At 37.6% G+C, this 27,485-nt stretch overlaps 1 protein-coding gene across 2 annotated transcripts; it reads left to right on the forward strand.

Annotated features, from left to right (window-relative positions):
- Positions 1–87: 87 nt before the first annotated feature.
- On the forward strand, positions 88–27,485 carry LOC149146750 (large ribosomal subunit protein eL42z/eL42y-like). Of its 2 annotated transcripts, XM_089446666.1 has the most exons (6): positions 88–266; positions 9,755–9,843; positions 26,528–26,639; positions 26,728–26,795; positions 26,926–27,000; positions 27,147–27,485. In XM_089446666.1, exons 1-5 carry the CDS (start codon positions 264–266, stop codon positions 26,951–26,953), a joined length of 300 nt encoding a protein of 99 aa, XP_089302792.1. In that variant the 5' UTR covers positions 88–263; the 3' UTR covers positions 26,954–27,000; positions 27,147–27,485. The 2 variants fall into 2 exon arrangements, with proteins under 2 accessions (XP_089302792.1, XP_089302791.1); XM_089446665.1 differs by lacking the exon at positions 9,755–9,843 and having other exon boundaries at positions 98–266.

Here is a 27,485-nt window from a genome sequence, read left to right on the forward strand (position 1 = left end):
AAATGCCGGTTAAAATGTATCAAAATTTTAGTGTTTTTGAGGCCACATTTAATTTATCAGTAAAGTAATATATTTGTAATAATTCAATTTACAGAGCATGATTTCGCTGTGTAAACCCTTGCCAAAACCCTAAAATACACATTTTTATTCGTATAAAAGCCTTACCGGCTCCTATTAGTCTTTCGTTGAGCGGCGAGTAACGAAAGCACAGAGGAGGACGACGAGATTACTAACGGGTCTGCATCTGCATCTGCATCGTAGCAATGGTACTGCTTCTTCTCATTTTATTTGTTTATGTATTCTTTGTCCGTGTGATGGATCTTTCGAATCTCTGAGCTTTAATGAAAATTTTATGTTATCTCCTTTCACGGACTCAGATTATTACCTTACTGATAGATTAGGTTTTGCCCGAGCCACTGCCTGCCAGTGAAAATAACTGCACGCGATTCCACACTCAGGCCTAGTCGATGCTTGTTTGCTATGTCGTTGTTATCCCCAGAAATACTCTATAATTTGTTGTGATTTTAGGGCTTCAAGACGGTTGTTGCCAGAAGTAGTGTGCTAGTTGTTTCAATGTTAGTGTTTCAAAAGGTACGGCGAAATGGGAAGTCCCGGCGATTTTGAGCATTATCTTAAACTACATACGGCCATCCTTATTTACTATGTTTTAATGAAAAAAAACAATGTTACTTTTACCAAGCTATATACATAAAACCAAAGTCGCTGGAGGACTGCATCTTTTGTCATTACTGTTTTACCCCTATGGACAACTAGAACCACGTTGAAATTCAATGATCTGCGTGGGCAACTCTTTCTAAAATGATTTTACAGTAATGAAACAAAAACTACAAAACATATTTCAATAGATGCATGATAACTGTTCACCCTCCTTACTAAATGGAGTTAAATGCTCAAAACAGGATATATACACATAGTATGTTTCAGCAGCATAAATAAGATGTCCTATAACACAGGAGACCATTGATTTCGAACAGATTATTCAGTGGACTAAGCTACATTGGTAATGAATGGCAAATCAAACATCACGTTAACAACATTTTCGCATAAGAGCCTTTTTGTAAGAACACAATATGAACAAGATTTATTCCCTAAAGAGGGACTTAAATACAGTGGTTACAGAGTTTACAACCCTTCTTGCGGCCTGGCACTGCAAGCAAGATCTGCCTGCTCTACTCGGGCCTGCGCCTCTCTAAGTGCAACCACTTCCTCTTCTGCAGATTCATCTCTACCCTGTTTCTCTTCCTCTGGCGAAAAGAACACAAGGAAGTATTGATGGCCTTCCTCAACACTTCGACGCGGATTACGCTAACGGGTTGTTCCCAACTTTTTCTTATTGAAGCGTTAGGCATCTGCCAACAATTTTTTTTTGGCATCCTTCTCGCTTACCTCAACCATCATGAATTTCTTGCCGTCACGGTTCTTTGGAAGGAGCTCCGGATGTAGTGGCCAACAGTCTTCATTGGTGTGGCCAATCTTGTGGCAATGACTGCATTGTTTAGGAGCCATCTCTCCATCTGCACGTTGCTTTGCCCGGGCTGTATGGAAAGAATTCTTTTGCTCCCTGAATGCTTGCATGTTCTTCCCTTTCATCTCAATATACAGGGCTTAGCCTTGCCTAATGTTTGTATATCAAGTAATCCCAGTTGTGTTGGATATTTTGCCCGGGCTGTATGGAAAGAATTCTTTTGCTCCCTGAATGCTTGCATGTTCTTCCCTTTCATCTCAATATACAGGGCTTAGCCTTGTCTAATGTTCGTATATCAAGTAATCCCAGTTGTGTTGGATATAGATGTGAGGGCCTTCAATGTGTTTAATAATAACACTAAGTTCATCTTCTGAAATGTTTAGCAAGATAGCTAATTTTTGGAAACTGGCAGTCTAATCTTGTAGATTGTTCATGACGTTGCCTGAGATACTGCCATTGAATTTGCTGTCCTCTGACATACCCAACTACGTACAATTTCTTGCAAATCATATCTTCGAAGTTTGAAGTTACTCTACAGCTGCATTCCTTTGCTGTTGCTAATGTTGGAAGTAGGTCTCCCACCACAGGGAAGCATGCTACAAACAGTTTAAGGCACACAGAGGTAATTTTTTGCACATCATTATATTCTTTGGCTGAAATAAACCTCAAGCTGCCTTTTTAACCTAAGTTACCAGGATTTGGATACGGATACAGATACGGATACGGATCCGGATCCAGATCCGCTAGTTTTTTGAAAATCTAAGATCCGGATACGACAAGGATACGTCACGTACAATCAATATATATATCTATATCTATATCTATATCTATATCTATATCTATATCTATATCTATATATATTTAAACTTTTAAAAAACACCTTAAAGCTAAAAAATCAAATACTCCATGAAACCATCAAACATTTTTAGAACATTGAATGATAAAATCATAAATATGAAGATTAAAACATTGAAATGGTGCATCGTCCCTCATACAAAGTAACAAAAAGGTCCAAGGATCATGATTCATAATATCATGAATGATAATAGTAAATACATTTACATATCCTCAAATGGATCTATATCTTCTGCATATTGCAACTCTACATCATGAATAGATGATGGGGGTCCTGGAATGTAGGAAGTTGCATCAGTAGGCTGGACCGGTGGTGGAACAATATCCTCAAGTAGGTTGAGGTGAGTCATGGCATTCAGTGTCAGTTTCAAGTCAGAGATCTCAGGCTCCACATCCCACATCCTGCTCAGACCTTTTTTATACTCTGGTTCAACATGTGATAGAAGACGGAGGTTGGAATGAACATAAACAAGGTCCTCAGCCTTTGCCGCTCCCAACTTGTTTCGCTTCACTGAATGGATGAAGCCATATGTACTCCAATTCCTCTCAGCTGATGAGGAACTAGCAACCTGTGATAACAACCTAGTGGCTAGAGTAGACAGATGAATGCTATCCCCACCATGGAAGCCCCACCAAGTAATAGGATCAAGATGTCCTCGATCATCCATAGCTACTGGATCTGAAAAGCTACCAGTAGACTGTACAAACCCTCCAAATTCTTGGCGGACTTCCATTGCAACTCCCATATCTCTATAAATTTTCTTCAAGGCTGTCTTGTATCCTTGTACCACTTCAGAATCTTTGTTTGGTGCTGCTCTACCAGGTAAAGACAAAGTTTTAGAATGATAGTATTTAGGGTGCAATGCATATGCCAGAAGGTGTAATGGCGTGGTCATTTTGTTCCACCTTTCTGTAACTATGTCCTTCACTAAATAATAGAATGTTTCACGAGGGTCATTTTCACTTGCCCTGATAATTTCCCTTATCCTCTCCAACATACTATCAATGTTTTTATAAACTTCCCCCAAGCAAAGTGTATCTGTATCAAATGCCCTGATCAAGGTCAAGATTGGTTCAGTGAACCGTAGAAGATATTGAACCTTGTCCCACCATGCATCATCAAGAATGATGGACTTGATTTTTTGCCCTCTATCAGAAGTGGAAGTCCTCCATGATTCCCAAAGAGGGTCAATGACCATTGCTTGTAGTGCTTGTCTCACCTCCACAAGTCTCTTTATGACAAGAGTGTGGGAGGCAAAACGAGTTTTAGCAACCTATAAGTTTCAAAAGGCCAAATCTCAAATGAGAAACTATATATAAATTTGTAATTAAAAATAAGAATTTCATTATTTCTAATACAAATAGTATTGATTAAAAAAATTACCTTTAGTAGCTCCAACTTTGCAAAACCCCGATAAATGGCTTGGGACATTGAATGATTTGTTATGAACATTTGGATTTCTTTTGATGCTACATATATTTCATTAATCCATTCAATCTCACCAATCTTGGCAAGCATCAGGTTCAATGAATGGACTGCACATGGAGTCCAAAAGATGTGGTCATATCGACCCTCTACAATCAAACCTGCAGCTTTACAAACCTGTGCGTTGTCCGTAATGACTTGGACAACATTATGTGGCCCCACACTTTCTATTGCATCAATAAGAATTGTGGATATGAAAGATGCATCTTTCTCTATTCCACTGCAATCAACAGCCTTCAAAAACATTGCCCTTGGGGGCATATTGCAACAACATTAATTAATGGGCGGTTTCTTTGGTCTCTCCATCCATCAGAAATGATGGACACCCCTGTTTCTGCCCATGTATCCCGGATTGCCTGTAGCTGTCTATCCACGGATTGCCTTTCTGATGCCAACAAGGTAGTGCGGACCTTTTCATATCCAGGGCTTTTGTACCCCTTTGGCGCTTCATTAACTGCCTTAATCATTTGTTGCCAGTAAGGGGAACGAACCAAATTGAATGCTAGCCCATTTGCATAGATGCAACGAGCTACATGTTCATCAGCGATGTCTCTACCTTGATTATTGAAACACGCTTCAAGAGGGCCTAGAGTGGCCCTTTTATTAGATGTAGCAGCAAGCCTAGATGGCAATGGAGCCCTAGTTGTAGAACTTTGCACAGGGTGTTTTCCCTTAGCAAGTTTCCTATCAGTAGCTTCTTGCAAAGATGCATAGAATTTCATTTTTCCAGGACTCAAACCTTGGCCAGGTTTTCCATTTGCATCTTTTGGCCCGGTGCATACTTGCACCCCTGTGTTAGTTTGACCGGTGAGATGGGCCTTCACTCTAGTATATGAGCCATTTTTTATATCTTGGCATTCATTGCACTTCCATTTAAATGAACCACCTCCGGGATTTTTTCCAATAATCTCCACATACTGCCACAGAGGAGATTTTGGATCTGTTTTGATGATTTCCCCTTCACCATGCTCATGTTGTGAATCTTGTGATGGTTCCATTATGATAATGGTATAGAGTTACTTGCAACTGCATTTAAAAATCAAATTATAATATATTAATATTATCTATAAACAATTAAAAATTAAATTGTAAATACATTAAAAAAAATTAAATTTAAAATTTAAATACATTTAAAAAATTTAAATAACATATATTAAATATTAATATAACTGTTATTATTATGTTATATTAATATAACATATAAATATAAATATTAAATAAATTAACAAATCAAATAACTGTTATATTAATATATATTATAACTGTTATTAAACGTTAATTATTTAATATATTCAACATTAAAGTTTAAACAACAATAAACATACAGTAAATATAACATATATATAACATATATATATATATATATAAATATTAAATAATAAACATAAGAACGATTTGAACATATAAACATAAAACATTAATATAATACATATATTACCGTTTTAGTTCTGAAATAAATACATATTATTTGTTTTGAAATAAATAATACAGCACACGCTTAATACCTGTTCACGCACAGTCATACAACAATGATACATATATTATAGTTCAGAACTATAATATATTAACACTTAATACCTGTTAACGCTTAAACTTTTGCCGTGAACAGTCTGCCCGACTGTGTTAACACCGCGTGCAGGGGAACCGGCGCCTGACCAGGTGCTGCGTGCAGTGGGGCCGGAGTTAAGCCCGCAACCAAATATTCCTGTGCAGGAGGGGCCGGCGGTCGGAACGAATGAATGGCGACAAAAGAAAACAGTAGAGTCGGACAAAAGAAACGTTATAATATATGCGGGTGCGGGACCACAAAAACCTAAAAAAATATCTGCTTTTTAACTTTTTCGGCCACCTATCACCGCTTCCGGCGGCCACCGGCGGGATCCGTATCCGGTAAAGTTGAGCCGTTTCAAAAATCCGCGATTTTAAAAATACGTATTTTTCGCCGTTTTTTGGAGTATCCGGATCCGGATCCGGTTCAGATCCGTGGATCCGGCAATACTCCACCTGCCGTGGCCGGATCCGGTAACTTAGTTTTTAACCAATTATTCAGTTTTTATTCCTATATTTTCCCATCAAATTGCTGAATGTTGAGCTTTGCCCCTGCTGTAAACTGGCTTAGCCACACTTGTTAGAAGGAGTCTTTCAAACCAAGTCAGATGTCCCCTGTTGTACGGCTTTGAGACCTGCTTCCATCCAAGTGAGTTTTACATCAGGAGATACATTTTCTCCTTACGTAGAGGCATCTTCTTAACTCGTTTGTTCCAGTATTTTTTGGGGCCCGAAGGACAGGAAGAAATACAATGTATTCACCAAAAGTAAATGCCCAATTGTTTTGTTCAATATGATTTTGATGATTCGTTATGTCAAGGTGTCTTCTGTTCCCACGTGGCTTAAATGAACAGATCATTAAATATTAGCATTTTTAATCTGGCCTGCGCAGTTATAGTCATTTCCTGACTTCAGAAATTGCCGTTGATTCTAAATGACCATATGGAGGGGCTACATGGATTATGCAATACCTTAACAATTAGCCCATTTCCAGTTTATGCAATGATTAACCACAAACAACTGAAAGTTCTTAAATTTACCGACCAAAAACCTCCAGATTAGCATACAAAGCTGAAAGCAACATTATCTTCACTACTTTGGTATTGATGGATCTTCAACTGTTGCTTGGGCTGGGATTGACTTCACTGGCTGTGTTGTGCTTCCTTGATGTAGTCTGGTCTATTGCCTTTTTGAGCGACATGGATTGTGCAACATCTTAACAGTAAGCCCGTTGACAAAATTTGTCCAATAGTTAACAAGAAGCAACTAAAGGTTCTTAAATTTACTGAATATAAAACTTTCAGATTAGCATACGAAACTGAAAACATCATCATTTCTACTTTGTTACGGATGGATCATCAACTATTGCTTGGGCCGAGATTGGCTTCCCTGGCTTTGCTGTACTCCTTGATGTAGTCTACCCTATTTCCTAGTAGCTTGCCAATGTCCAAGGATATATGCCTTTTTGAGCTTATAGATGACAACTCTGGTAAGGGATATTACTCAGTTTATTATTTTTGGTTCATTATCTGTAGAAATATTTTCGGTTTGTGCCTGTTTCTCCTCTGCAATCTCACATTCTCACTCATACTTGCATCTTTGCTATCCTTCATATGCCTGAAATCATCTTGGAAGGACTCAATCAACTTACTTTGATTCTCCTGGTCCTTTGCCAGACTGTACAACTACCTCTCAGTTTACCTCCATTTGTTTGAATGCTTTCCCCACCCTTGCCAAAGAATGGTCTATTTCTTACTTCATAAAAGTAGCAAAATGAAAGTGCTCATCCTCTGTCTTGACCATCTAGGGTCCTGTCACCTTTGCATGGGACCTAACCTTTGCTCGCCTTCGACTTGCCACAATTTATGGTATGCTTCTTCTACTTCTGTGGCTAGCATCTCTGGGTCATAGGTGTAACTTGGGCCTAAGCCTGCTCTCCTCCCATCTGCCACAGAAAGTCTGGCTTTTCCCTGGTTGCTGACACTTTTGGATAATTGGGCCGTAATCACAACATGTTGAGTTGCTTCCAAAGTAGGGATTGTCTTGTCAACCTCGACCTTTACCCTTACCTTTACCCTGTGTGCTCATTGCCATTGGTCCTCCACCCCTTCCCACATTTTCTCTCTTCTGCCAGCATTCATAGTTGTTGCTCAAACTCCCAACATGGTTGAGGTGTAGACGGGAGTGCCTTCCATTGGTAGCCTGAGAATGATATGTCTCCACTGAATTCAGCACAAGGGAAGGGTTGTTCTTTCACCCACATTAAACCTGGACTGAGTAAAAATTCATTGACATTTAATCTTGGGTTGCTATGCAGGAATGATATAAGAAAATTATAATGATGATTATAATGTGAATTCCATTTTAGCTCACCTCCCCCTAAGGTCTTCTTAATAAGTTCTGTAATAGAGACTATTTTAAAATTTATTTTGCCTCCCAATCCTCAACTTGCTTCATACTTTCTAGGGACCAATGTTCTGAACATGAGTTCAACTCCCTCTCTTTAGAGGCAATTTTTGCAAACAAGTCTGGCACCTGATTAGCTCCCCTCTTATCTAGTTGAAGTTTTAACTGTTTCCTTTGCCTATATTATTTGACCTTTCAAGTACCATGAGTCTTTATCAACGTTTCCCTTTTCATTATATCTTTTAATTACTTTGAATCTCCCTCCATTATCACCTTCTTATGTTTTTGCCATTTTTTTCTAGTTTGAAGGTTTCAAAGAGACAAGAGACCTTCCCCTAACTGTTTCAAATTACTACTTGGCATTACCAGATTCCGAACCTAACTTTTCATAAGTCACGTGTGGCCATTTGCACTTCTTCAATTATCCAAGTTCACTTCAAGCAAGGGCTAGGTAGCTTCCATTGCCTCTCTGTGTTTGACACAAAACTGGGGTATCAATTTCATCGAAGGCAAAACAATGAGAAGCTACCTTAGAAAGATAAGTAATACCAGGATACTCATTGCAAAATCTTTAACGAATTTTAATATTTTTCCATCAACATTGGTGTAATCTCTTTCACAAATTATAAGAGGCAGCCACTGTAGTAACTAAGGACGCCAATAAAGATAGCGATGGAGGCCTCACGTAGGCTTTATAAGTAATGGACCACAACTCCTATGGTATTTAATAAGCTTAAATTTGATGAGTCTTTAGCGGATAAGGAGGCGCCAAGTGCAGCCCGCCATTTGCCCTCACAAATCGCATATCACAGCAGTAAGTGTTTCGGTGTTATAAATCGTACCCCCTACGGGTTCAGGGTTGCGATGCGATGAGGTAATCGCAAATTGCAATCGCAATCGGTGAAGGAGAGAACAAAATAGGTTATCGGCCTCGACGAGGTTAGGAGTTGAGATGCGATGTGATCGCATACCGCAATCGCATCAGCAACAAGAATCGGCCCTGGCATAATGGAGTTTCGATAGCGATAGACTCGGACACGATAATCTTATATTCTACAATTTAAAGTTCTAGAGGGTCCGTAATCGCAGTGTTTCCGTGTAATAAAACCTTTGGGTGTTGAACTTGTCGATTACGATAAGCAAGAGGTTTCGGATGTGGGATACTATAAGTTGCAGTTAATTAACCCGTCGGGTCTGCAACACTGCATAAAAACGTTTCACTATGTTAAGAGCCCACAACTTTGCCGATTGTGATTGTGATATGGTCGACAGGATATGGCCCGCGGTGCAACAAAATTTTAGCTTCCTTAGTGAATTTTGGAGCGGAAAAGGGGTTTTGGTTGGTTTTAGAGCAATTTGTGGAGAAACTGGGAGAAGTCATAACTTCTTCAGTCCTTATCCAAATTGAATGCAAAAAGAGGCTAGATGGCCATTTTTGAGTATTCTAAACTTATTGAGACAAGTTTCAGAGGCATATAAGCATTGTAAACACACTTTTGATGTAATTTGAGCATAATAGAGAGGCCTAGGCTATTGGAAGCTGGACCAAGGGAGACATAGCCGAGGAGGGGTGAACTCCTTTATCATGTTGTTGTTGTGTGTTGTATATTGATGTTCATTGTTGTTGTTCATCCTATGTTTTTATGTTAAATTGTTTATAACATTTACATAAGAAACTCTCATGGGAATATGTTAATTGCAAAAGTTTTTGAATCCTTAAGCACTTGAAAAAGCAAATGATAAGCATCTCAAGTTTATTTTTGAGTGGGGAATTATCATAACATTACTAATCTGCTCCAATTCAAATCAAGTTTGTATCAAAGCACTGGTTTTGCTTACTAGATTTGCTTTGTGAAAGAAAATTTAATTGTTTGCAAGTTTATGTCATGTGTTAAGGCCACCAAGTTGAGGAATTAGACTACCATGTACATGATAATTTGTTGTATCATTTGGGAAAACTTTGTGTTCCACAGGGAGATAGAGTAAATGTCACAAGGGAAGCGCACACTTCTCTTATTGCTGGACATTTCAGTGCAAGTAAAAGAGTGGCAAATCGTCAGAGGTATTTTTATTGGCCTCGTATGCTTGAAAGTGTGTCACATTTTATAAGAGGTTGTTCATTGTGCACAATTAGTAAGCTTAGTAATAGGAAACTGGGATTGTACACATCGCTTTCCAGTGCCTTCAAGACCATGGGAAAGTGTTTCTATGGATTTTGTAGGAGGACTTCCTTTGTCATGGAAAGGTCATGATTATTTGTATGTAGTTGTGGATAGGTTCAACAAGATGTGCATATTAATGCCTTGTAAAAAGAAAATTATAGCTGAACAAACAACTCAACTTTTCTTTCAAAATGTATGGGTTCATTTTGGATTGCCTACTTCTATTGTTAGTGATCGTGATTCTCGATTTGTTGGGAATTTTTGGTCAAGTTTATGGAACTTGATGAACACCAAGTTGAAGAAAAGTACAGCTTCCCATCCAGAAACAGATGGTCAAACTAAAGTGGTAAATAGGACAATAATTCATTTACTAAGAGGATATTGCAGCTAACATCCTAATTTCTGGGATGAACAGTTGCATTATATTCAGCATGCTCACAACCGAGCAAAACACCCGTCTACTCTAACTTCGCCTTTTAAGGCATGTCTTGGTTATTTGCCTATAACGCCTTTGGATTTCATCTTTGAGAAAGATGTAGTTGTAGATGGATATAGTGACATAGACAGGGCAAAGAAATTCATTGAGCAAATTTAGTTGATTCACCAAATAGTTCAAGAACAACTAGAAAAGAGTCAAGGCAAGAATAAGGCAAGGCATGATATGCATCGTGTGGATCATCAGTTTGAAGTAGGTGATGAAGTTTGGTTATACATTAGCAAGGAAAGGCTTCAAGGTGAAGGTAAAAAGTTGAAACCAATTCGTTATGTTCCATTTAAAATTCTGGAAAAGATTGGTAATAATGCTTTCAGGCTTGATTTGCCTTCATATATGCAAATTTATCATGATGTTAATGTTGAAAATTTGAGATTGTATGAATCTCCTTTGATTGAAGATCAAGGAGAGAATGTACAAATTCCATCTATTGAAGACTTTTCTCCAGAATACCTTTATATTCTTCAGCAAGACACTATACTTGACAGAAGGACAAGGACAACTAAAAGAGGAAATATTGATTACCTTTGGGTGGGTCTCAAAGGAACACATCCATCAAAAGGCCAAATGGATTGAAATTGGGAAGGTGAGGGAACAATGCCCTCATGTGTTCAATAACTGAAAGTGATCCTTTTGGGATCCAAAAGGCTTCTAGTGGGGAGGAGTGATCAGGGGCTTAAAATTATGCTATAGAATGAAAGTGTCGGAATCTTGTCAAACTCAACTTCAGATTGAAGAGCTCGTCATTTTGAATCTAATGGTGCAAACGACACTCAAAGCCGAGTTCGTATGCAGAAGTTAGAGCAAGTCAAAGTTCAGGTTTGACTTGCCTACATGGCAGGGTTGGGATTATGTGGCAAGTCTTTAGTGAATAAGGAGGCATCAAGTGACAGGCCGCTATTGGCCCTTGCAAATTGTATATTGTAGTGGTAATTGTTTCGGTGTTACAAATCGGCCCTCGACAAATTTGGGGTTCGATGCGATGAGATAATCGCAAATCGCAATCGGTGAAGGGGAGAACATAACATGTTATCGACCTTGGCGAGGTTAGGAGTTGCGATTCAATGCGATCGCATATCGTAATCACATCGGAAACACGAATCGGCCTCGGCGTAATGGAGTTTTGATAACGATAGACCTGGATGCAATAATCTTATATGCTACAATTTAAAGTCCCAGTGGGTCTGCAATCGCAGTGTTTTTGTGTAACAAAACCTTCGGGTGTTGAACTTGCTGATTGCGATAAGCGGGAGTTTTTCAGACACAGGATATTATAAGTTGTAGTTAATTAACCCATCGAGTCTGCAACACCGCATAACAATGTTTCATTGTGTTAAGGGCCCGCAACTTTGTTGATTGCGATTGCAATATGGCCCATGGTGCGGTGAAATTTTTGATTCCTTAGCGAATTTTGGAGTGGAAAAGGGGTTTTGGTCGGTTTTAGAGCAATTTGTGGAACAATTAGTGGAGAAACTAGGAGAAGTCATAACTTCTTCAGTTCTTATCCAAATTGGATGCAAAAAGAGGCTAGATGGCCATTTTTGAGTATTTTGAACTCATTGAGACAGGTTTCAAAGGCATCTGAGCATTGTAAACACACTTTTGATGTAATTTGAGCATAATAGAGAGGCCCAAGCCATTGGAAGCTGGACCAAGGAGACGTAGCCCAAGAGGAGTGAACTCCTTTATCATGTTATTGTTGTGTGTTGTATATTGATGTTCATTGTTGTTATATTGTTGTTGTTCAACATATGTTTTTATGTTGAATTATTTATAACATTTACATAAGAAACTCTCATGGGAATCTGTTAATTGCAAAAGTTTTTGAATCCTTAAGCACTTGAAAAAGCAAATGATAAGCATCTTGGGTTTATTTCTGAATGGGGAATTAGGATAACATTACTAATATGATCAAATTCAGATCACTTCACCGAAGATAATTCTTCTATCGACGACCCTAGGAAGGAAAAGCCAGGAAATGGCTACGCTAGAGAGCCAAAACAACACCAGCACTAAAACCTCCACCTGAGCAAAACCACCACCACCAGAAGCATGAGTGCCACTTATAAAAGCAACAGACACCTTACACAAACAAACAAAGAACCACCACCCGAAATGCCAAAGCAAGATTCCATGCAGGCCCAAAAAATCAACGCCCAGAACCGACTAGATATTCAAACAACACACCCTCCAGCCAAGGAATGAAAGGGAAAGTTTCACCCAGAGCAATAGGGAAAGAGTTGTTACCTTATTGAGCCCACAGGAGGAGCGATAAACAGAAGACCACCACCATACCCACACGACCCTAAGAAATGAGAACACAGGTAAATTTGTATCCCTCAATGAGCCAAGAAACACCCAGACTGCTCCATGCGCCATACTACTTAACCACCGTAATGTTGCACACCATTGATCCTCAAGACGGTATTATTCCTTAGATGTTTCACACATTCAAATGTAGAGAAATTAACCACAACGTGATGGAAGGGTTGAATGTTTGCCCTCCTCCGCTCATACCTTATGCCAAATGTCATTCTTCATGTGACACATGGTTCCAAGTGTTTGACACCCCCATCGAGGATAACTATTTTATTTTTTTAAATATAATTACTTTTTAAGTTATTTATAAAAAAAATCAAGTTAATTAAATTCACTTTTAACTAGCATTATTTTTTAAAAAATCACATTTAAATCATTATATTAATAAAAACTTGATAACCTTACTTTTTACAATTATATTACATGTTTAAATTATTAAGAAATAAGAAATTAATATGCATCACTATAATATGACATTTAAACTAAACTATAAATAAGCATGCTCATGCAACAGATAAATTATCGAAGTCATAAAAACTTTTACGAGAAAAGAGTTCTTATTTTATTAAAATATAATGAATTATCTTCATCTTGGAACTAGGAAAGGTATAAGGGTTTTACGTAGGTTGATTATGATATGTGTAATGTGCAGTGGAATATTTATTTATATATCATAAATAAAAGCTAAATATATTCATTTTTAGGATGAAGTCATGGAGCTTCATGTTTTAAAATCCATGATAACTATGATGTAGTGGGGAAGAAACACCTTAAATTAAATTTGATTTAAACAAGGCATTTTTGCCATGGCATTTTACACTATTCTTGATGCTAGCATATTAATAAACATGATAATATTTACATTAAATTATGCATTTTTAAATATTTCCTTTAGGTTTTTAAGAGTTTTTTAAAGGTAAAATGATATAAAATGTTTAATTGAAAAATTAAATGGGCTTAATTTATATATTTTTTCAACCAATTTACAACTAGATCATAACTTGACCAATTTTTTTATATAACAGAAAATATCTAAATTTTTGGTCAAATTCGTATAAAAATTATGGCTTTGGGGATTTTTAAGATAACTCGCACACAAAATTGCTTTAACTAATTATGATAAAGTCCCATCTTAAATCGTGTTCAACCTGAAACGTTATTGGGTAATTTTTTTGTTTAGGAATGACCATCCTTGACATAAAGACTTATTAACTATGGTTAACTTACATGGTCACTCGTTATTGTGGGGGACCCACATGAGCTGTGCAAAGGCAATCGTAATTACTTTTGGAAAGATGAGAAAAAAAGATTTTTTTTTTTAATTTCCACAAGGCTAAAGATAGCCTATGGGACCTATTTTAGAGTGCAAAACATGAAAAAAAATATGCACCTCAAAAGATTTAATCCTCTTCAAAATGGATCTATATTGGTTCTATATATGCATATAACATGTGTGACTTTTCATTTTTAAAAATGTATTTTTGAATGCATAAATGGATACAATTCTTTGAAAGTTTACTTGGACACTTGGATTATGTAAACTAGAGCACATAAATTTGCAATTACAACAAATCTTTGCTAGACAAAATTTAAATTTAAATTTAAAACTAGAATTAATGGCTCCAAATTAATTTAATTTTTTTAGAGGAGATAGCTAAGATTCTAAAACCCCCTTCTTTATGTTGATTGCAGAATATCCTGGAATTTGAAGGTCACTCCAGTGAAAAATGATCTTTATTTAATCTCATTATCAACACACACTGACTTTAGTCATTTCCTTTGTGCAATTACATTTTTTGTGCGCTAGTGCCCACAGGGACCTATGATAATGTTTCTCCTCATTACCTTGCATGTTATAGCTTGGATATAATATGTTTATAAGATTAACATAGTGGTATGATTGGAAAAAAATGATTTAGCCAAGTGGTTTGAGCAACATCTGTCAGACAAGTATTCACACAAGTGTGAGACTATTGCAAGCTTGAACACATTTCCTCCCTTCTATCGTCCACCCTTTAGGTTGTTATCTTTCCTTTGCTGCAACATTTTTGCAGTAACATCATAGGCATGTTCAATTCCTTTGGTGTATCTTTGCACTTTTAGGGGCAATTGCTAGTTAAATAATTTTTTTAAGCCTTATTGTTTCGTGTACATAATGTATACATCTTTTAAAACCATTATTGTTTAACAATATTTTGTGTATTTATATATAAAAAAATGATATTCACTCGACGAAAGCATATAATAGTTACTGATATATAACATTTTTTGATGCTGATGTGGAGGGTTTGTCCAAATGGAAATATTCGCGGAGGGATCCTTTGAGTAGTCTACCAACTCTTCCTCCATGTCGAATTTGCACTCTATCATTGTATAGATAGTTCACTGAAAATATAGAAACCACGCACGAGCTGTCGATCGCTTGACAGACAACCTCTTGTTAGTGTATGCAGTATCGAAAACAACCTGTTGTTGTGGTGAAAAGTAATCTCTTTGTCGTTCAAATGTCTGCCGCACTATGAGAACTCCATAAAGTTACCTCCCGGGCAAGTCTTCTCGGTGTTTATAGTGCAAAGGCAAACCCTAACCCTTGTCGTGTAATGGCCTCAGGCACGATAAAGTAAACCGCAGAGCCATCTTCATAACCTCTAAAATGCGAGCCACCCCATTCAAACCAAAAAAGTGACACTACCTTTCTTGATTTATTTTATTTCTATTTTAAATCTTTATATAATTTTATTATTTATACATTTTTTGAATCAATTAATTTTTATTGAATGTTATAATTTTTAATATTATTTTTATTCATAATTTGAACGTTTTATTCCAACCATTTGAATTTTCTTTACATTGTTTGTCTATTTACTTTCTTCGCGTGGATTTGAATTTTCTTTACATCGTTTGTCTATTTACTTTCTTCGCGTGGATTTGAATTTTCTTTACATCGTTTGTCTATTTAATTTCTTTGCATGGATGAGACTCTCCATCTTAGTCTTGACCATAAACCACATTAGATAATTGGAAAAATGTAAACTCTAAAATTATTATGTAATTTCTATTGAAAAAATTTCAATATGCAAATTATCTATCCCAAAAACTTGAATTCAGAAAAAAAGACTCATAAGGAAAGTCCTCACAACACCTTCAAACATTGTTCGTATAAACCCTAAGTTCAAAGAAATGTAATGGAGTTGATAATGGTTCCAAGCCCACGGAGGAACCTCCATCCCTTTTAGTCCATGGATGACAACGCCTTCAAACGCGGTTCGTACAAACTCTAATTTCAAAGGAATAATGGAGTTGAGAATGGTTCTAACATCTTTTATAAAAAATTATGCTAACTTTAATAGCAAAGCTTTAAGATATTATCACAAATATTAGCATTCTACATGAACCCTTTTTCCAAAACCCTAAAAAACTATTTTAGGGTATCTTCATCCAGCTTCTATTGTTAGTTTTTTAGGGTATCTTCATCCGGCTTCTATTGTCTTTGCTTGAACAGAGAGTAGAGAGCAGGGCGCACACCTGATGAGTTTTTCAGCTTCAGTAGCTCCACGTCTGCTTTGTAACAATGGTACAACTTATCCTCATTTTATTTGTTTCTGTGTTTTTTGGTGTCCAGTGAAAATGCCTGTTTGCGGTTTGAACCCGCGACTCAGGCCACGAACGCCCAGATGTAATCGATGTTAGTTTTCAGGATACTTCAACATTGTTTGTTTGCTAGATTGTGTTGTAAATTCTTGTGATTTTAGGGTGTACGATTGTCACTACTAGAAGTAGTGTGCTTCTTGTTTCATTTTTAGGGTTTCAAAGGGTACGACAAATGGGAAGTCCTGGCGATTTCGAGGAGCACTTACAAATTCACATGGACATCCTTCTGATTCTCATTTGTTTGTTTGTTTTAATGAAACAAAACAGCATATTACTCGTACTGAGCTGGACAAATAGATGCATATACATCATAAAACCAGAGACACTGAAGGATGGTCTTTTCTGCCATTGCTTTTTGCTCCTACAGAAAATGGATCCACGCTGAAATCCAATGATCTGCGTGGGTAGCTATTGGGAAACAGATTTACAATAGGGTGCAGAATTACAAAATAGATTAAAATACACACACACAAAATTACACACGGTAGGTACTCAGAGTTCAGCAGCATAAGTAGATATCTGGAAACAGAGCAGAACATTAATTTTGAACAGATTATTCAATGTATTACGCTACAACAATAATGAATGGCAAATCAAACACGATGATTTACAATAATTTCGCATTAGAGATTTTCCGTTGGAACACAGAAGGAACACAATTTATTCACTCAAGAGTGACCGAAGCGTAGTGGTTACAGAGCTACAACCCTTCTTGTGCTGCTCTGGCATCGACAACAAGAATTATTCTCTGCTTAATTATCTCCTGCTCTCTTCCACCGGCAAATTAAAAGAACCTACGCCAACAAAGCAAAAGTAAACTCCCACTCTCTTTCGTTCATATGATATTTCTGACTTGTTATTGGAACTGCTTCGATGCCCACGTGCCTAAAACAGACGGATCATTTTATGCCAGGTCTTACAATACGACCTTGGCCGTTGTACTTGTTTCCTGACTTCATAAATTACCATTGTGTCTAAATGGGGTGGTTACAAGTTTATGAACCACCTTAGCAGTAAGCCCATTGACAAAAATTGCACAGTGATAAACCAAGAACGTTGTAAGTTATGTTTACTGACCCCAAAAATCCTCCAGTTAGCGTAAAAAACAGAAAACAAAACCATCATCACGGTGTTCGTATTGATGAATCTTTGCTTGTTGGTTGGGCTGAGGTCTGCTGCCCTGGTTATTCTTCTCTGATGCACTCTGGCCTATTTCCTAGCTGCTTGTCCATGTCCAAGGATATCTGACTTTTGAGCTTATAGATAGCATTTCAGATATGGAATATTGTAGAGCTCTTATTTCCAGGTCCTTTATCCGTCGGAGTATTTTGATTTGCTAGCTTTGATCTTCTGCAATCTCCCTAATAGTTGCATCTTTGCTATATATTTCTTCTGCAAGAAATTATCTTGTAAGTTCTCAATCAACTCACATTGGTTCTCTTGGTTTTCTGCTAGAGAAATATGGCTACTTCCTTTGGTTCATTACTTCCCTCCACCTCCACCAAGGAATGGTGGATTACTTCATAAAGGATGCAATAACAAAAGTGCTCCTCCTTTACCTTGACCATCGAGGGACCTGCCACCGCAGGATGTTGAAATATGCAACTAGGTTCGATCTTCATAATGACATATGTAATCATGATTTTATGTATTTAATGTAAAGATAAAAATAAATTTATTATCGTCATTCTTGAGCCATGGGTTTTATGCTTAAGCGAAATTTATTTTTAGGTCAAACGCCCATTGAGTGCTTCTAGGGCTTGTTATTGAGTTGACAAGTCAATTGGGTCATTATCATGTATGGAAGACCCATTTGGGCATGTTACATATTGTAAAGAAAATTTTATTTGAGTCAAATAGAGTCAGCCCTCCAAGATCTTGTCAAATGTAAATACATTTATTATTGTAAAGATAAAAATAAATTTATTATTGTCATTCTTGAGCCATGGGTTTTATGCTCAAGGGAAATTTATTTTTAGGTCAAATTCCCATTGAGTGCTTCTAGGGCTTGTTATTGACAAAGGAAAGTCAAAGGAAAGGTTTGACTTGGTCTAGGGAAAGACAAAGGAAATGTTTGACTTGGCCATGGACGGGTCTTGGTCAAGGGTCATAGGTCTTGGAATTTGTCAATTGAAGTTCTATAAGAAGAGAAGAGTTCCTGTGGGTTTTCCTCTCAAGAGTAGAGGTTTTGGCCCTGGTTGATCGACTATATCTTGTGTCCTCTTGTCTCATTGTTATTTATTGTTTGGTAGCTGTTTGATGACAAGAACACTAACTATAATCAAGTGAAAGGAGGAGATAATCGAGTTAAGTAAAAATACATCAGAAACAGTTATCAAAGTAAGAGAAGTCACCTAATCTCGCTGCCATGGATTTCTCAACATGGTATCAAAGCTAAGGTGTGACATGATATGAAAATGGGTCACTAAAGGCTTCTTGTCAGCTTACAAGAACCTCTGCCACTTCCAAAGCTTAAATATTTCCAAGACCTTATGATTAACCAATTGCGGAATTAAAAAGTGCTTGAAAATAGGTGTATGCTTGTGTTTGTTTTTAAACTGTTTATGTGCTTTAAGTTGATTTGCTTAAACTGATATAAAAACATATAATAGTGAAACAATGCAGCAAATAAGCATCACACATAACAACAATATAATATGGAGTTCACCCAAACCTCTTGGGCTACGTCTCCTTGAGCTCTAGTCAACTCAACTAGGCTCTCTGGGATTATGGCATAAATTCTTTTACAAGCTCCACGCTCAACTCCATTGGTTTACACAGAACCTATGGGTTTAGAATACCATCTTATCCTGCTGGCTGTCCATACTCTGCAGACAGATCTAGGCTTCTCTGGACTTGACTCCTTCAGTCAGTGCTCTGAGCTTCTTGAGCTTCTGGCTTCTCTGGCTCCCTCAAAATTCTCTTAACTGTGTCTGGACTACTCCTGTCTTCAGCACACTTTGGACACCAGCAACAACTGGATCAATTGATCTCTTTGCTGTTCTCTCGGCTCTGGCTCTGGCTTTGGCTCTCGGCTCTGGCTCTGGCTCTGGCTCTGGCTTTGGCTCTTGGCTCTTACGAGCTTCTGGGTTCGCTTGACCTCCAAGCGACCCTCTGCTTCTGAGTCACACTGACTCCGCAGACTGCCTCCTCTGGGCTTACACTCCGCATTCAAGCATCTCTGAGCCTCTTGGGCTTCTCTGCGCTTCTCCTGAGCATAACTCTTTGTGTTATCAGTGGCTCGCTTGACCTCCAAGCGAATCCCTGCCAAATGCGTTCTCTGTGTATTTGTAACCATTTGGTTACAGTCCTCCATCATGGAAAACCACGCATTTTCACAAAAGAATCTGTCTCATGGAAATGAACCGGTGGGCATCGGAAATTGAATTGTTCGGCCTTCCTCCTGCAAAAATCCCGCGTTCGAACACGTAACACAATACACAGGAAAACGCCTCATGGAGCATTTAATCGGACTTCAAATATTATTGAATTGCCCCTAAAAACCTATTGGGTCCGTCCAAATATCGCTTATCGCAATCGCACAGCGAAATGGTCAAAAAACCCAATACACATGAAATACAAAGAAATTCTGCATTCCCGGATTTAAAAACTTATGAAGTTGGGTCTATAAACCCATCGGGTCCGTCCCTTATTGGCATATCACTATCGCAAGTCGCATGGTGCATGTGAAGGCCCTTTGTATCGGTGATCCATCGATTGCCGGTCACCCTGATCGAATCCTGATCGTTGGTCTACTCACCCGATCCAACGGTCCACGCGCAATCACACATCGGCCCATCGCTTTATCACATGTCACAATATTGCCGTCGCAACGACCCGGGGCTCTCTTCCCCTTGGTTATGCCGATCGCCGATATCGCACTCCGCGTATCGCATCGGCGGGGTCTATACCTCTGCTCCTCCGATCGCCGATCGGCCCGATCACCGATTCAATCGCATATCGCTCTGCCTCGGGTCTTGATATCGAGTGCAGCCTACCTTTGACCCGATATATCGGATATCGCTGATCGGTTTCCGCCCTTGCGTTAAGTCCTTCCCTTGGCTTTTTCTGATGCGATTTATTCAATGAGCCTTTTAGGCCATTTTCATAAGAATTTGCCTCCTTTCCAAAGGACAAAGGCAACCTTCTTTCTGCAATAACTTCTTCACCCGAGGTCCATTTTAGCCCATTCAAATTGCAGTAGATTTAGAATGACAAGATCTATGCAGTGGGACTATTTCCAGGAGCAACCCTTGACTTTCATTTTCCTCTGTGAGGAACACTTTAGACTTAGAAGTCTATTCTAGATCCATTTTGGATCATGACAAGACAAGGAAATGGAACTTGAAGAAGGATCATCAAAAGGTTTATCAAGAAAGTCAAAGACATTAAAGAGGACATCAAATCATTAGGAAGGTCTAGTCTACACATTATCTTGAAGGAAGGAACTAAGGAGTATCTAAGAAGACCTCAAAACTCTAGCTCATTCAAAGAAGGGTTCTACACTTGAAGCATTCTTGGGAAGTTCACACAATTTACAATCATTATCACAAGGAAAAGAAGAGCTCAGGGACCCTACCTCCACTCAAAGAAGGACCACACATTGAAGCATCTTGAAGTCTCTATATCCAAGGAAAGTAAGAAGAAGCATTGAAATTAGGAAATCAAAGCAATCTCCCTCTCATTGAAGAAAGGATCACTTTTCAAAGCATTCTTGAAGAAAAACATCTTCAATTATCAACATCTTCAAGACGGCATCAATTTCAAGATATAATAATCAAAGGAGATTTTCACTTGAAAAGTAATTATCTTTATATTTATGCCTAAATCTACTATCAAAATGACTTCATTTTGCAAGGAGAGCAACAAATTGGCTGGGTTATCGATATTCCTTGCATGGAAAAAGAGGATAGACTTGATCCTCATAGAGAATGAAGTTATTAGTCATGTCAATGGTAAAGTCTCCAAACCATCTGAAGAACAAGATCAAGCATTATCAAAGTATATGAAAGGGGAAATAAGGGCTCAAGCGATTCTTATAGAATCCATCAAGGATCCCCTCATTCCTTATGTAACAAAATTGGACACATCAAAAGAAATATATGAGAAGCTAGTAGAATTATTCTTCGTAAGCACTGTTAGAGAAGTCATATATTTAAGAACCAAGCTATACAAGATGAAGATATTAAAAGAAGAAGAAATAGCCTCATACTTTATTAGGTTATCACAAATAAGAGACCAACTACAAGAGTTGGGGGAAATAATGCCCGATAAAGAAAAGATCACAATTGTGCTCAATGCAGTACTAGAGGAATGGGGCAACTTAACTTTGTATCAAGCATCCATGGAAAGAAGGAAGCTACTCCATTCAATGAACAATGGTTGTTATGTAAGATTGAAGAAACCAGGTTAAAAGCAAAAATTGATGTTGGACCAAGCGAACAAGTTCAAGCATTTGCTGCCATGGCTAGGAGGAAAGGAAAATTTGGGAAGTTTGGTCCTCAAAAAAAGAAGAAGATTGATATGTCAAAGATCTAATATTATGGCTATCAGGAATATGGGAATTACAAGAGAGATTGTCCTATAAATTCAAGGAGGACAACAAGAAAAGGAAAGAAAGGAATGAAGCCCGTATCACCGAAGAAGTGGAAGAATCTGATGAGAAGAAATCCAAAGGGATAGATCTTCACTATTAAGGTTTCTCAGATGCATAACAAGAAGAAGTAGGAGATGAAAAAGACTTCTACCATGGCAAAAGTCTACATGGTTGTAGCAATCATGATGATAGTAGCTCATATTGAAGTAGTAATATGATTGGAAGAAAGTCATCTAGCATAGAAATCATCATCATACATCATCTATAAGAAGGAGCATTTGCAGAAAGAGGACAATCAAGGTCCTCCAATGGAATCTTCATTAGAAGGTTCACCTCTACTTGGAAGAAGCAAGTGTCTCGCTGATGGTCTACATTCCACCTTGTGTGGGATCCTTTGCTTAAAAGGATGATGGTATGATGACATAGGAGTGCAACATGGTTGAAGCACTTTCAAGCAAGGAAATGAAGCTTCCGAAGGAAGTGTTGATGACCAAACGAAGAAAAGAGGTATGTATGCATGTGTTCGATAGATTAAGTCATGTCATCATATAGTTGCAGATAGTATGGTTGAATGCTCTATCAAATGAGCATGATAAAAAAAGAAGGATCTCTTCCTTGAGAAAGATGTATGAAGGCATATGCGCTAGTTCACATATTGATCATATGAACTATGAAGTCAACATAAGAAGCTAAGGAGTTCATACTCAAGTTTTGTTTATGTCTTCTTTGTCCGTGTGATGGATCTTTTGAAAGACTCCTTAAATTAATGAACGCTGGCAGTGAACTAGTTAATTATTAGCTCTGCCGATTTTTCCATTATAGTGTGATTCGTCCGCTGACTTTTCATTCTGAAATTTTGCGCTGTCATGTAATTTGGAATTTTGTGTTGCCGTCGAAGAGTTCTACATAGACACAGTGGCTGGGCCGATCCGAATCCGTCTCTGATATGGGGATCTGTGGATCTAGCCACTAGGACTGACGGATCCGGTAACATAGCAAGCGGTAACATAGCAAGTTATTAATACATATGCATTTATATGTTACATTTGCTAGGCTCACTGGTCTTTTAGCTCAAAGGTTCTTTGACCTAACCACACAAACACTCTAACCTCGAAACATATCTGTGCAGTTTCTTGCAGGCTCAATCCCCTTGTACACAAAGGCAGGCATCAATATTACCTAGTTCACATCCTAATTAATCTATACTGGCTCAACAACCTAAGTGTCATGTGTACATATTTATTACAATTTGGGGGTTGAGCCAAGGGTGTTGCATTTCCCTCGCCTTTATATATATATATATATATACAACACACATTTATATAATCAAAATTTACAACAACAACAGACCTAGTGTAATATTCTCTTTTTTTGATGTGGTCAAGATGGATGGTATTTGCCTGTGGTATTTGCTGTTTCCCATGGTATTCACATTCCTTTTTAGAGAAAAATAATAAATTATAGGCTTCTAGAGAGTCCATCAAGCTTATAAAAGGGGAGAGGAGCAAGGCTCTTGGATCATCCGGAATTTGATTATCTTATTGTGTATTTGTTGAGAACTTGGCATGGCTAGTTCTAACTTGATCCCCGAATGAAAACCCTGTGGTGATATTTGTCTGGTGGATCCATCCCGGGTTCTCAAGTGTTCTTCATTTGTTGAACCGCTGTGGATGCCATTGACAAGGGCTTCAAGGTTAATAGTACTGGCATGTATCATTTTACAGTTAGTAATAAAATAAAGTGGCTGCAATTAACAGTTTGATTTGTGTTCTGTGTTTTGGGTAAATTTATTTTTCAGATATTTTTATTGTAAATGCATGTGTTGTACTAGATCTGGAAATTATTGTAAAGAGAATGTTATATGGAACACTATAGTGGTCCAGATCCATTCTGATTTTCCCGGTTTTGGATCTTACACCTAGTGTTGCCTGGCATCCTCAAACTCAGGATGTCATTGTGTGTCACCATTTTAGCACTAGCCCTTTCCATGTCATGTCATTCTGTGGCATGAAAGCCTCTGGCAGATTATTTTGTCTGCAATAGTCATTGATCAGGTAGTATATGTAACATTATTTGGAACCAGACCACCCATTTTGTTCAAAATCTTCAAGGCATCCCTCCTTCTACCTTCAAGTCAAAACTTGTAACTCGTTTTGCTCATATGGACGCTAGGGTTTCAGTTATGTAGGTTGTGGGCTGATTTCTGGCAAAACTTGCAATCATATGCATGCTAGGGTCACAGTTATGTAGGTTGTAGACTTGTAGGCTCAGAAATGAAGGATAAAATGCAAAAAATGTGAGAAACAAAGGAGGGAGAGATGCCAAAATTGTAAGAAATTTACCTGCCTTATAGCATATAGGCTTTATTTTGGTTTTCTCTTATATTAAAAGAACTCTAATAGCCCCAAGAGTTAGCTCAATCGGTCAAATCAAGTGCCTCGCCAATGGGAGGTCACAGGGTCGAATCCCGAAAGCTCTTGGGGTTAGGTCAGTAAATAGGGCGAGGGGTGTTGATGCCCTTCGGGTGGCGTCCACTCAGTGTTTAAAACCCTGGACGTAGCGGCTACCCACTGACCCGGGTACCCGTGAACCAGTAAGTGAAAAAAAAAAGAACTCTAATCTCCTCTTTTTCTCGTTTTTTTATTATCAACAATGTGTTTGAGGGGGGTCATGTGTGTCTCACAGCTCTTAATTAGGGTGTTGATTCTGAGGCATTTTGGTTATTGATACTCTTCTGGAAGTGAAAGGTTGTGGTGAACAGGAGTTTCCTGCAATTTTTTTTCCCTTTCTTTTGTATATATAAATTTTACTGTTTAGCGATTGAACAGATCCAATAAGGTTTTAGAGGGGGGCCAGAAACAGCCAATAAGTTCAGTAAAGGCCAGCTTCTGGTTTGGAAACATGTCTACCAGTCTCTGATCTGTTTCTAAGGTGGTTTGATTTCTGAAACTTTTCTCGTGAGGAAATGTTGGGGTGAACATGAGGTTCCTCCAACTATGTTTTAAAAGTTTATTGTTTTGTAATTCAATGGATTTAATATTTTAATTTTATTATTCTACCTGCATTGCCTTTCCTAATGGTGTCAAATCTGGGTGCTGCATACATGTCAGAAAAATCAGCAAGAAGACAGAATGTCATCTTAAAAAATGGTTGCTGGAACACACCTTTCTGAAATCACAGAAACCATATTCAGTTTTTATATTGCAAGTCATTAATTTATGAACCCGTGTGTACAAATATGGTTTGGGGTTTTGGTGTGAAGCTCTACCTCTTGATCAACTGTTCTGATGAAGGTTTCATCCTGAACAGAGTGATCAATTCTGTAAGATCCAGATTAACCCTAATGAAGTGTAGGTCCTAATTGAAAGTCTCGTGTTGGAATTCATGTGCAACAGTTAACTGTGGTGGTTTTCCTGCTTTACCATCACAATTAGTGTATGACAATATAATTTGTTGTGGCTAAAAACTGAGGCACATCATTTCATGGTCATTATTTTTTAACCATCTGTGCTTGTAGTTTTATAGCATAAAAATCTTACGGTCATGATCTTTAATATACCTGGTCAAAACCCCTTTAGCCAGTCTTGATAGTTTGTAGTTTCATAGAGTACAAATCCTAGCCTTAGAAGTCACAAGACAATTTTAAGACTTTCTATACTTTCAAAGGTGAAATATGTCGTGCTGTGAGTATATAATAAAGTCTTAAAAGATAAAGCAAGAATTGGCATAAACTAAATTGCACTTGTGTGCCCATTCTTATAGCTCTTAATGGATGACTAAACAATACCTAATGATCAACAATAGTGGAGAGAGAGTGTATATAAATTGGATCTTCTTAAGAATAATCTACAATTAGAACTGTGTCTGTTTCATGCAACATGTTCTCCGGTAAGTTTCCACAAATCAAACTGTATGATGTCATCTTTGAATATTTTGTTCTTAATTTTGTATGGTATGGTGTAATTTCTGTCTCCTCGTCTATATAATTATCTGTCTATCTATATTATAATGTTTTTCTACTTCTGAAAATATATCTTTTTATATAAAAAGGGAAAAAACAACGCATATGGTTTTCAATCTTTTTGTAAATTATATGATTTCAACAATAGTGAAGAGAGAGTGTATATAAATTGGATCTTCTTAAGAATAATCTATAATTAGAACTGTGTCTGTTTCATGCAACATGTTCTCCGGTAAGTTTCCACAAATCAAACTGTATGATGTCATCTTTGAATATTTTGTTCTTAATTTTGTATGGTATGGTGTAATTTCTCTGTCTCCTCGTCTATATAATTATCTGTCTATCTATATTATAATGTTTTTCTACTTCTGAAAATATATTTTTTTATATAAAAAGGGAAAAAACAACGCATATGGTTTTCAATCTTTTTGTAAATTATATGATTTCAGTTAAGTGATAAGTATTCTCGTTCCCATTATGTGGTGTGAGAAGACATCCTAGATGATTTGATCATCACGTTGAATAGTATTCTCACTTTTGCGTTGTTTGATATTATGATGATAGGTCAATGTTCCGAAGACCAAGAAAACTTTTTGCAAGAACAAAGCTTGCAAAAAGCACACTGTGCACAAGGTTACTCAGTATAAGAAAGGGAAGGACAGTCTTTCTGCTCAAGGTAAGTTCACTTTTTTGTCTGCACTGATACCAAAGGTGCCGGTCTATTCATAAAGCAAATCAAGCTGATGTAACTTCCATTTTGCTAGGGAAACGACGGTATGATCGAAAACAATCAGGTTATGGAGGCCAGACAAAACCTGTGTTTCACAAGAAGGTAAATAAATATTTAACGAGTGCTGCCAGCATCTTTGGAACCTGAAATATTTCAAGAGTTGGTCATATTAGCTTTTTAAATGTCTACAATGAATCTGATGTGATAATATTTCAATTTGTTGACTTACTAGGCAAAAACAACAAAGAAGATTGTGTTGAAGCTGCAATGTCAGTCTTGCAAGCATTATTCTCAACATGCAATCAAGGTGAGCTTATAACAGTTTCTATCTTTTCTGTTCTGTTGCTATTCAACGATGCCCTCTTTTTCTATGTTGTGCCTTACGACAATGTTGTAATCTCACATATATATAACGTGGGCAAATGCCTTCGTCTGGCTTTCATTGTTTTGCAGCGTTGCAAACATTTTGAGATTGGTGGAGACAAGAAGGGGAAGGGAACCTCCCTTTTTTAAACTTTCAGCTTTGTTGCAGCTTTATATCCATCATTTTACATTCTTGTTCGCATGTCTGTCCAAGGACAGAAATTTTGTTGTGTTGTTTATTAGTAGATAGAGTCAACCAACCGAAGATGCCAATTTAAATTTTGCCTTTGTCTTAATGTCTCTTGCGCTTAATTTAAAGAACAAATCCTTGGACTCAAATCTTGCTTGGCTATGTTCTGTGGTTACTTTATGTTAAAACTATTTTTTGGTCCCTGAATGTGCAAGTTTTCACATAGTTGATAATGACAA

This window comes from Pinus tabuliformis, chromosome X (assembly GCF_031772625.1).
Source record: "Pinus tabuliformis cultivar Carrire ecotype Pingquan chromosome X, CPIR1, whole genome shotgun sequence".
Taxonomy (NCBI): Eukaryota; Viridiplantae; Streptophyta; class Pinopsida; order Pinales; family Pinaceae; genus Pinus; species Pinus tabuliformis.

Bases quoted from the DNA above. Each gene is read 5' to 3' on its own strand.
- LOC149146750 (XM_089446665.1), top strand. The intron at 26,640-26,727 runs GTAAGTTCACTT...CCATTTTGCTAG, and splicing joins GGACAGTCTTTCTGCTCAAG to GGAAACGACGGTATGATCGA. The intron at 27,001-27,146 runs GTGAGCTTATAA...ATTGTTTTGCAG, and splicing joins ATTCTCAACATGCAATCAAG to CGTTGCAAACATTTTGAGAT.